The sequence below is a fragment of the Bos grunniens genome, chromosome 10 (assembly GCF_055505025.1).
Source record: "Bos grunniens cultivar Pamir isolate PY7600 chromosome 10, Bosgru_T2T1.0, whole genome shotgun sequence".
Taxonomy (NCBI): Eukaryota; Metazoa; Chordata; class Mammalia; order Artiodactyla; family Bovidae; genus Bos; species Bos grunniens.
Genome location: NC_141174.1, coordinates 76,183,258 through 76,195,524, shown reverse-complemented (window position 1 = coordinate 76,195,524; position 12,267 = coordinate 76,183,258). Strand labels below are relative to the sequence as shown.

General features: G+C 37.6%; 1 protein-coding gene across 1 annotated transcript; it reads left to right on the top strand.

The window, feature by feature from the left end:
* The first annotated feature begins 1,778 nt into the window (after positions 1-1,778).
* Positions 1,779-10,386, top strand: OR4M1 (olfactory receptor family 4 subfamily M member 1). Its single transcript, XM_086322109.1, has one exon. It carries the CDS (start codon positions 2,184-2,186, stop codon positions 3,123-3,125), a length of 942 nt encoding a protein of 313 aa, XP_086178235.1. The 5' UTR covers positions 1,779-2,183; the 3' UTR covers positions 3,126-10,386.
* The last annotated feature ends 1,881 nt before the right edge of the window (positions 10,387-12,267 follow it).

The window sequence follows — 12,267 nt, the reverse complement described above, 5'->3', positions numbered from 1 at the left end:
ATGAGGTGTATATTATTAGTTTCTAATTTTATGTCATATATCAGACATTGAGGTACAAAAACAAATCTCTTTAACACTATTTTTTTCTGGTGAAATAATCCTTTCTATTTCATAACACCTGACGTATGTTTGCCTTTCCAGTACATCAACACACATTCACCCAGATTCTTTCTAGATTAGTGCCATTTTCTCTTCTTTTTGATGGGATAGGGACAGAATATGACAGAGGAGGAAAGTGTGACCTGTGTGACAATAATCAGAATTATCATATCAGTGTCCCCTTGAAAACTAAAAATACTTAGTGTCTTGTAATAGTATTTACTGCATTGAAATATTCATTTACTTTTAGTAACAAAAAGGCAGTTATTTTATGAAGAGCAAACAATCATTCCACATGTTTGAAAATGGTGTAACATAATAGCAAAATATCCAAGTAAACTAAGTAATCATAAGGTTCTGGATGCTTTTGATAGAGACACTTTTGATTGTTGGAAACTCATAGCTGACTTATCAGTGAGTGCAAATGAATAGCATGCTGTGAATTTACAATTATTTATTTTTTCTGCTTTTAGTATGGAGGCTATGGGGCACCTTTTCCAAGTAAGTACAGTAACACTGTGGCTTTCAAAAATCCTAGGAAATATGTCTTTCTGAATAACCATTCTTTTAAGAAAGTTGAGGATTGAAAACTGGCAGCAGCATCTATCTTTCTTTTGATTAAAATATTTCTAAACTGAATTTTAAATGTTTCTATCTTATTTAACATGATTAATTAACTCACTGAGGACCCATACTGCGCTATTCATAAATGTCAGAATATTTCCCCTTTGCTAAATACTGAATAATTCCACTGACCTTCCTTGGTGTTTTTGTTTTTCTGCCTCTTGTGTCAAATTCCTTGCAAACACTGTTTTTTGAGGGAATGTGGGGAAAGAGGTGTTCACTTGTAATGAACCATCCCTTCATTATAATAAAATGCTTTTATACCACATTTGGAAGTCTGTGTTTGTTAAAACTATGCACAAGTTGAGGCTGTAGGTTCCATGGTAGAAACATTGAATTTCTTTGGTTAATATTATACACAAGCTTTAGTGCACAGACACTGTGGTATCTATTTGGTTTTCTAGAACCCTAACCTTTGTATATATGTACTTCCTGAGGACAGGCAATACTATAAAACAGCACATAAGTAGAATAGAAGCAACTCTTTGGCATTGGTTGTTGTTCACAAGAAATTGTTACTTTGGTGTGGCAATTTTTACATTACTTAAAAGAGGAGGCATATTTGGTAAAGTAAATGATTGTCTTAGTTTTATTTGGTGGTTTTGTTAGATCTAATAGAAACAGGTTCAACGTTAGGCCTTAAGAAAACTTTTATCAATAATCTTATTCCCACTGCCAGCTTGAAATGACAGAATGGGTCAGCTTGGGTGGCAAGCATATCCATTGCTTAATTACTTCATCTTCTTCTTAACTACCTGAAACGGGGTAAAATGCATGGCCAATGGAGTAATCCGCATAAAGAATTTTTATATAGGGCCCTGTATCGTTGTATTTTGTGGTTGTTTACATATAACCAAGGGTTTAGTTCTCTAAGATTTGGTTAAAGAAAAAAAATATCCATTCATTAAACTTGAAGCCCTGGCATCTCTTTGATGGTTTATATCTAAAATATCATCAGATCAGCACACCCAATATTAGACTATAAGCCCAAGTTTTCAAATTGATTGGATTTCACATCATCATTAACAGCAACAACAACCACAAAAATCTAGAAAGAACGTTCAGGTTGCATCTTTTATTACCAGTCTAAAATTTGGCTAAACTTGGAAGCAGCTGCACATATCGCTTACTATAGTAGATGTTTAGGGGAAGGATTAGTGCATTTCTGAGTTTCATAAAAAATAGAAATAACACTAAGAAGTTGATATTTTGGTGTCAGATATATGATATATTTCATATGGTTTCAATGTTTCCAATTTTCAGATCATCACTTACTCTTTCCTTATCTTGGTTTATACAATACAAAATCAGGTAACCAAACTTATGCTAGTACAATCTCTTAGTGGCAGACCAGATTTGATGATTTTTAAAGTGTTGATGTAACTCCAGTTAAATGCTATTTGGAGTAATAACAATTTCTTTATTTTTCATAGCCATATTATGAAAAAAAAAGTGAAGACATGGAAACTGCAAATTACACCAGGGTGACAGAATTTGTTCTCACTGGCCTATCCCAGGCTCGGGAGGTGCAACTCGTACTATTTGTTATATTTCTGTCCTTCTACTTGTTCATTATTCCAGTAAATATTCTTATTATTTGCACCACCAGGCTTGACCCACATCTAACTTCACCTATGTATTTCCTGTTGGCTAATCTGGCTTTCCTTGACATTTGGTACTCTTCCATCACAGCCCCTAAAATGCTTATAGACTTCTTTGTGGAAAGGAAGGTCATTTCCTTTGGTGGGTGCATTGCTCAGCTCTTCTTCTTGCACTTTGTTGGGGCCTCAGAGATGTTCCTGCTCACGGTGATGGCCTTTGACCGATATGCTGCTATCTGCCGCCCCCTCCACTATGCTACCATCATGAACCGACGTCTTTGCTGTATTCTGGTGGCTTTCTCCTGGATGGGGGGCTTCATTCACTCTACAATACAGGTAGCTCTCATTGTTCGACTTCCCTTCTGTGGGCCTAATGAGTTAGACAGTTACTTCTGTGACATCACACAGGTTGTCCGGATTGCCTGTGCCAACACCTTCCCGGAGGAGTTAGTGATGATCTTTAGCAGTGGTCTGATCTCTGTAGTGTGTTTCATTGCTCTTCTCACATCCTATGCCTTCCTTCTGGTGATGCTCAAGAAACACTCAGGTTCAGGTGAGAGTACCAGTCGGGCCATGTCCACCTGCTACTCCCACATCACTATTGTGGTTCTAATGTTTGGGCCATCCATCTACATTTATGCTCGCCCATTTGACTCTTTTTCCCTAGATAAAGTGGTGTCTGTGTTCCATACTGTGATATTCCCTCTACTTAATCCCATCATCTACACACTGCGAAACAAGGAAGTAAAAATGGCCATGAGGAAGCTGGTCAACCAATACATTTTATGCAAAGGGAAGTGAAAGATAAATGGCATTTTCTATAGTCCTTCTGAGGGTTTTTGTCCTAAAGAAGGAAGTATTTATAGTAGTATTGCTGCTTTCGCTACCTCCTTTTGTCTGAGGTCTTAAATCCCACTAGGTTTTCCCTCTAATTGGTGAAAAAACAAAGAAATTATGATGGAAATAAATTTACTCACACTCTCCCTGAAATTTCTGGCAGATCACTATCAGAATTTAAGATATAATAATGATCTGCTAAAACACACATTTTCACTAATTGTTGATTGAGGCTTTTCTGGAGAGGGTTTGGCTCTGAGGAGAATGTATGTTGAGAAATAATAAAACTAATAAGACCTGGGAGATGTGTCCACTATGAATACAAAGAAGTAAGTGGCTAGTATATGAATATGAGTAGTTTCAAGAGACTACGTTTTTGTTTAGTTGCTAAGTCGTGTCCCACTCTTTTGTGACCCCAGGGACTGTATCCCGCCAGGCTCCTCTATCTATGGGATTTTCCAAGCAAGAATACTGGAGTGGGTTGCCATTTTCTTCTCCAAGTGACCTAATTAAATATTATTATCATGTTTCAGTCTTAGTCCAGTGGGATGATGTTTGGTAAACCATCTTCCTGGGACTGGAAAAATAGATTATTTACTCCTTTATCGTCTTCCTCTTTCCAGAATGGAAAGTGAGGATTTATTCATATAAGCCATTTCAACTCATGCCAGCTGGTAACCACTCAACAGTATTGGTGACAGGAATCAAGATTTTGTCACACGTTGGAAACAAATTTTATAAATTCATAGCTGAGTGTAGTTTGATTACTGTGTGAGACTCCTCTCTCAGAGGAAGTTGCTAGTCAGCTAGTAGTTTTTAAAGTCAGTCTCCTTACACCCTCCAATGTGAAAACAGACTTGGAGGAAAGGGATTCTAGGTTGATTGGAATTGATAGACAACCAGCTGTGTGATTTTTTAAAAATCACCTCTTTTGTCAGTCTTCATGTCTTCTGTATTTGCTTATTTTGCCATTTATGTTAAAGTTAAATTAGTAGTGTGTTGCTTTTGTTAGCACTATAATTAAGAGTTCTTTACTATTAAATCAAATTTTATGTTTCTTTTTAAGATATAAATGGAAGAGACCTATAATTTCTGTAATTTTCTTTAACTCTCTAGTGAGAATTCTTTAGTGAATTATTTTAGTGACCAATTAATTCCCTAATACTCAGAACCCAATTACTGACCATGCTACAGAATGTAAAAGATTGTAATGTTTGCATTTATGCAACTTTTAAAATTTAAATGAACTTTTCAATTTCAAAACTATGGATCATTTCATCCAAGGGCAAGAGCATTTTGGGAGCTTTGAGCTTTAGTCATATGCTTTTGATAACCTACTATGATTAGATTTTGAGGGAAGTAGGTTCTTGTCAGTATCAGGAATGAATGTGTGTAAATAAATGATTAAAATAATCCCAGGGTTATTCTTTATCTGGATTCTATTTATTGAGGGGGTAATCTGTGCCAGATCCAGTGCACCTCAGGCACATAGAAAGGAATAATGGTACTTAACATCTGTTCTTTGCTTTGGGAAGCTTTCCCTATGATGTCACAGTGGGGTTCCCAGCCCTCACACTTGTGCGGAAGCTTTCACACACTAATAAGCAATTCCTGGACTGCAGGAGGGTGTCCAAGAATTTAGCTCAAATCTGACACTATCTCCTTGGAAACAGAATCTGATTCCATAGGTCAACTGCTCAGTTCCACAGGAACAATCTCCACTTGAGACGCCAGGTGCAAGCCCAGGTTGTCATCTGTGCTTCTGCCTGATTGGCTATAAATCAGAGGGTCCCACAATCCCTTTCTCAGGTTCAATTTGTTAGAACAGCTCACAGAACATGGGGAAACCTATTTACTCACCATTAACAACTTGCTACAAAGGATTTCAAAGGATATGCATCAACAGCCAGATGAAGAGATATATGGGGTAAAGTTCTTAACAAAGGAGCTTGGAGCCTGGTACAGGAGCATGTGGAGGCAGTCTGTTTCTGGGATATGGAAATTCTCCAAACAGGACCAAAGATCTATCCTTCAGGGTTTTTATGGAGGCTTCATTAATAAGCATGATTGGTTCATTAAAAAGCTATACTAACCAAGAGAGTATGGTATTGATGTGAAGACAGACCGATGGCCCAAAATAGAGTAGGCAGAAGCAGACTCACACAAATTGTAAACTGATTTTTGTCAAAGAAACATATACAATTCACCAAGAAAGGAAAGTTTTAAACAAATAATGCTAGAACAACTGAATACATGTATGGAAAACAATGAACTTGGACATCAAGCTCACTGCACACACAAAATTAATTTGGAGTTGGATCATAGATCTAAATGTAGCAGTTAGAACTATAAAGCTCCTAAGAGAAAACATAGATGAGTGTTTTCTTTTTTTCATATTTGGGACAAGCAATGATTTCTTAAACAGCACAAAAGAAGCTGTAATCACAAAACTGATAAATTAAACCTTAAGAAATAAAAAATTACTGTTCATCAAAATATACCATTATGAAATTAATAAGAAAATAATACTCTGGGAGGGAAATTTGGAATTTCATAATAACTCCTAATCACTTTCCTTGTGAAAAACAAGTAAAAAGATTTATTTTTATTTATTTTTTATTTTTAAAATTTACAAAATTGTATTAGTTTTGCCAAATATCAAAATGAATCTGCCACAGGTATACATGTGTTCCCCATCCTGAACCCTCCTCCCTCCTCCCTCCCATCCCTCTGGGTTGTCCCAGTGCACTAGCCTCAAGCATCCAGTATCGTGCATTGAACCTGGACTGGCAACTCGTTTCATACATGATATTTTACATGTTTCAATGCCATTCTCCCAAATCTTCCCACCCTCTCCCTCTCCCACAGAGTCCATAAGACTGTTCTATACATCAGTGTCTCTTTTGCTGTCTTGTACACAGGGTTATTGTTACCATCTTTCTAAATTCCATATATATGCATTAGTATACTGTATTGGTGTTTTTCTTTCTGGCTTACTTCACTCTGTATAATAGGCTCCAGTTTCATCCACCTCATTAGAACTGATTCAAATGTATTCTTTTTAATGGCTGAGTAATACTCCATTGTGTATATGTACCACAGCTTTCTTATCCATTCATCTGCTGGTGGACATCTAGGTTGCTTCCATGTCCTAGCTATTATAAACAGTGCTACGATGAACATTGGGGTACACGTATCTCTTTCCCTTCTGGTTTCTTCAGTGTGTATGCCAAGCAGTGGGATTGCTGGATCATAAGGCAGTTCTATTTCCAGTTTTTTAAGGAATCTCCACACTGTTCTCCATAGTGGCTGTACTAGTTTGCATTCCCACCAACAGTGTAAGAGGGTTCCCTTTTCTCCACACCCTCTCCAGCATTTATTACTTGTAGACTTTTGGATCGCTGCCATTCTGACTGGTGTGAAATGGTACCTCATAGTGGTTTTGATGTGCATTTCTCTGATAATGAGTGATGTTGAGCATCTTTTCATGTGTTTGTTAGCCATCTGTATGTCTTCTTTGGAGAAATGTCTATTTAGTTCTTTGGCCCATTTTTTGATTGAGTGATTTATTTTTCTGGAATTGAGCTGTAGGAGTTGCTTGTATATTTTTGAGATTAGTTGTTTGTCAGTTGCTTCATTTGCTATTATTTTCTCCCATTCTGAAGGCTGTCTTTTCACCTTGCTAATAGTTTCCTTTGATGTGCAGAAGCTTTTAAGGTTAATTAGGTCCCATTTGTTTATTTTTGTTTTTATTTCCAAAGATTTAAATGGGGATTTCCCTGGTAGTCCAGTGGTTAGGACTCCTACTGAAGGGGGCCCCGGTTGGATCCCTGGTTGGGGCACTAAGATCCTGTAAGCCGCTAAGCACAACCCCTCACCCCAAAAAGATTGGAACAGACACTTCAGAAAAGAAATACACAAATGATTGTATGTTCCTGAGAAGATGCACATCATTAGTCATCTGGGAAATGGCTCAAGACATGTGACCATGTGTTCAGACAGAGCACACTCTCACCACTCTGCAGAACAGGCATAAATTTGTCTCAGTAAAACTCAGAAGGCAACAAAAATGTAGTTTATCAAGTGCCCCCAGGTGTATATAACACCCTAGATACCAGACACTTTCATGTAAGTGACTAGGTTGCCCAGTGGATCAGAACTGTGAGAGCCTGACAAAGGAAGCAATTGAAATACTGCGTTATAAATTGGTTGATTTGCATATGAAAGGTGGCTTTGCAGGTGGGTTATTCATTATCTGTATGAATGGGAGAACTCTGGGAGGCACAGACTCTCTGGGGTTGGCAGGGCCCAAGGCGTCCAAGCATCAGAAATACAAAAAATAAAAAGGCACAATTAACACACTACAGCAAACGTTGGTCAACTGATGAAGGAACTTAAACTCTCTCATATGTTGCTAGTTTACATCTACCTTAAGATCCAGAGATCCTACTCGTAAGTGGTTAGCCAAGAGAAATGGAAACTTGTGGACAAAATTATTTACATTAGAATGTTCGTGGAAATGCCCATAAATGAAGAAAAGTAATAAAACCTTTGGATTCTATACACACAATGGAACATTATTTGGTAATTAAAAGGAACAGCTGCAGATAATGCAACATGCATGAATATTAAAATCTTAATGCTGAGTTAAAAGCCAGATAAAAAAGAATACATGTCATGTGATTCCATTTTGATAAAACCTAAGGTAAAGCAAAACTAGTCTATGATGTTAGAAATTAGAAAGTGGTTGCTAACTATGGTAGTATTTGCAGAGGAGAATGACAAAGATCACAAAGAGATTTTCTGGAATGAATGAAGGAAACATTGTACATCTTGTTTGGAATAGTGGTTCCTTGAGTGCTAACATTTGACACAAATATTCAAGTCCAACACTTACTCGTGCATTGGCAAAACTAATACAATTACATAAAGTTTAAAAATAAAATAAAATTAAAAAAAAAAGAAATATAATCAAGAACTTATTTTCATGCTTTCTTGTAAATGCGTACAATTTTTGAAGGACACACAAATTAATATTAATTGTCTGCTGTGAGATGTGAGGAGAAATGGACACAGGAGATTAAGATGGGAAGGAGATCTCCTCACTGTACAGATATTTTTAAATAATTAATTTTAAAATGAATGAATGTATTATTTATTAACATTTCATGCCAAGATGGGCACAATAAAGGACAGAAGTGGTATGGACTCAACAGAAGCAGAAGATATTAAAAAGAGGTGGCAAGAATACACAGAAGATCTAGACAAAAAACATCTTCATGACCCAGATAACCACAAGGGTATGATCACTCACCTAGAGCCAGACATCCTGGAATGCAAAGTCAAGTGGTCCTTAGGAAGCATCACTATGAACAAAGCTAGTGGAGGTGATGGAATTCCAGTTGAGCTACTTCAAATCCTAAAAGATGATGCTATGAAAGTGCTATACTCAATATGCTGGCAAATTTGGAAAACTCAGCACTGGCCACAGGACTGGAAAAGGTCAGTTTTCACTCTAATCCCAAAGAAAGGCAATGGCAAAGAATGTTCAAACTGCCGCACAATTGTACTCATCTCACACGCCAGCAAAGTAATGCTCAAAATTCCTCAAGTCAGGCTTCAACAGTGTGTGAACCATGAACTTCCAGTTCAAGCTGGATTTAGAAAAGGCAGAGGAACCAGAGACTAAATTGCCAACATCCGTTGGATCATTGAAAAAGCAAGAGAGTTTTAGAAAAACATCTACTTCTGCTTTATTGACTATGCCAAAGCCTTTGACTGTGTGGATCACAACAAACTGTGGAAAATTCTCAAAGAGATGAGAATAACAGACCGCCTGATCTGACTCCTGATACAGCAGGTCAAGAAGCAACAAGAACTGGACATGGAACAACAGGCTGGTGCCAAATTGGGAAAGGAGTACGTCAAGGCTATATATTGTCACCCTGCTTATTTAACTTATATGCGGAGTACATCAAGTGAAATGCTGGGCTGGATGAAGCACAAGCTGGAATCAAGACTGCCTGGAGAAATATCAATAACCTCAGATACACAGAAGACACTACCGTTATGGCAGAAAGCAAAAAGGAACTAAAGAGCCTCTTGACAAAAGTGAAAGAGGAGAGTGAAAAAGTTGGCTTAAAACTCAATATTCAAAAAACTGAGATTATGGCATCTGGTCCCATCACTTCATGGCAAACAGATGGAGAAACAGTGCAAACAGTGAGAGACTTTATTTTCTTGGGCTCCAAAATCACTGTAGATGGTGACTGCAGCCATGAAATTAAAAGATGCTTGCTCCTTGGAAGAAAAGCTATGACCAACTTAGATAGCATCTTAAAAAGCAGAGGCATTGCATTGCAACAAAGGTCTGTCTAGTCAAGCTATGGTTTTCCAGTAGTCATGTATGGATGTGAGAAAATCACTGCAGATGGTGACTGCAGCCATGAAATTAAAAGATGCTTACTCCTTGGAAGAAAAGTTATGACCAACCTAGATAGCATATTGAAACGTAGAGACACTTCTTTGCCAACAAAGGTCCATCTAGTCAAGGCTATGGTTTTTCCAGTGGTCATGTATGGATGTGAGAGTTGGACTGTGAAGAAAGCTGAGCACCAAAGAATTGATGCTTTTGAACTGTGGTGTTGGAGAAGACTCTTGAGAGTCCCTTGGACTGCAAGGAGATCCAACCAGTCCATTCTGAAGGAGATCAGCCTTGGGATTTCTTTGGAAGGAATGATGCTAAAGCTGAAACTCCTGTACTTTGGCCACCTCATGTGAAGAGTTGACTTGTTGGAAAAGACTCTGATGCTGGGAGGGATTGTGGGCAGGAGGAAAAGTGGATGACAGAGGATGAGATAGCTGGATGGCATCACCGACTCTAGGGACCTGAGTTTGAGTGAACTCTGGGAGATGGTGATTGACAGGGAGGCCTGTTGTGCTGTGATTCAAGGGGTTGCAAAGAGTTGGACACAACTGAGCGACTGTACTGAACACTAAAATACAGCATGGTTCATGACTTTAATTACTAAGATTGTCTAAAATTATCAATTTTTACCAGCAGTAATATGAAGTCTCTGTTATGAGGACTAGTTAGATCATCTAGTTAATTTTAAGTATTGTGGCAAACATTAGGAAGCAAGGTCCCTGATTATGTCTATAGTTATGAAAAAATAATATTTAAAAAAGTCTTTGGTGGCAATAAAGATTGTAATGTACCCCAAGACAGGAATTTTTCTTCTCACGTGTTTTTGTGCATATTTTAATTTTTTTTTTTTTAAAAGAGAACTTTCTTTTATCCATTGTCTACTTGAGTATGTGATTTTCAGAATATACATTTTTATACCTCTCTATCCTTTCATATTCATTTATTTTCCTAATACAGTCTTTTCATGTATTCAGTTCAGTTAAGTCGCTCAGTTGTGTCCGACTCTTTGCGACCCCATGAACCACAGCATGCCAGGCCTCTCTGTCCATCACCAACTCCTGGAGTCCACCCAAACCAATGTCTATCAAGTTGGTGATGCCATCCAACCGTTTCATCCTCTGTTGTCCCCTTCTCTTCTGCCCTCAATCTTTCCCAGCATCAGGGTCTTTTCAAATGAATCAGCTCTTCGCATCAGGTGGCCAAAGTATTGGAGCTTCAGCTTCAATATCAGTCCTTCCGATGAACACCCAGGACTGATCTCCTTTAGAATGGACTGGTTGGATCTCCTTGCAGTCCAAGGGACTCTCAAGAGTCTTCTCCAACACCACAGTTCAAAAGCATCAATTCTTCGGCGTTCAGCTTTCTTCACAGTCCAACTCTCACATCCATACATGACCACTGGAAAAACCATAGCCTTGACTAGATGGACCTTTGTTGACAAAGTAATGTCTCTGCTTTTTAATATGCTTTCTAGGTTGGTCATAACTTTCCTTCCAAGGAGTAAGCGTCTTTTAATTTCATGGCTGCGTTTGCATGTATTGGTATCCTTAAATTCCCCTTCCTCTTTATGTATTATTTTTATCTTCATAGCTTTGTATATCTCTTTATTACTTTACTTTTCCCTTTTGTCATTCCTCCTACCTCTTTTTTTCTGAACTGATTATAAATTAGAATGAAATATGTTTGATTATGCATTGTTTTTATTTTTAAAATATGTGGTTAGTATTTTAATTTTTTAAATAGAAAATCTGTGTCTTTAAAACAAAATCAAATCTACTAAAGTTTAAATTATGTTGTCTTCTGCATGATTCCTAATTATTTTTCTTCTGCTTAATAACATTAAATTTAAAAATAAATAGCTCTGCATCATTGATGTGCATGCTCAGTCACTCAGTTGTGTCTGACTGTGTGGTCCCATGGGCTGTAGCCCACCAGGGTCCTCTGTCCATGGAATTTTCCAGGCAAGAATACTGGAGTGGGTTCCCATTTACTCCTCCAGGGCATCTTCCTGACCTAGGAATTGAACCCGTGTCTTCTGCATAGGCGGGGATTCTTTACCATTGTGCCACCTGGGAAACCCCATCATTGCTTTAGCAAAACTCAAAATGAAAAACAGCAGATATGAAGACCAAATAGGTTCTGTATGGAGGACATCTCCTCTGAGCTTTTAATCAGTCCTACAACATGCAGTTCTTTTTCTTTAGAAGGATTATTCAAAGGAGGCTTTGTGACCATCATTTATTTTCTCCTTGCATATCCCTTTGTCACCAGAAGTTATCTTGAATCTAACATAGTTACTATCTACTTGACCACATTATTTTCTTTCTTGATATACCTTGGATTTTCTGTCACTTATACTACTTTTCTCTTTTTTGAATTACAGTATAAAATATAAACCTCCCTTGACTTTCTATTCATTCAGACCTAATAAATATTCTCATCATTCCATCATTTCTGTCACTGATGGAATGTTAATTTTAGATTCCAATAGAAAGGCCATGTCGCTTTAACTGATATTTGAGTATTTGCACCTAGCATATCTCTAATATTTAGATCTCGTTGGCATTCTAAAAATTCCCTTTAAAAGAGTTCTAATTTGGTTAGCCTTAGAATTCCCAGAGTGCATTCGCTGTTGCATCACAAATTGGTTGTTTTCAAATGTTAAGAGGTCTGTCTTCG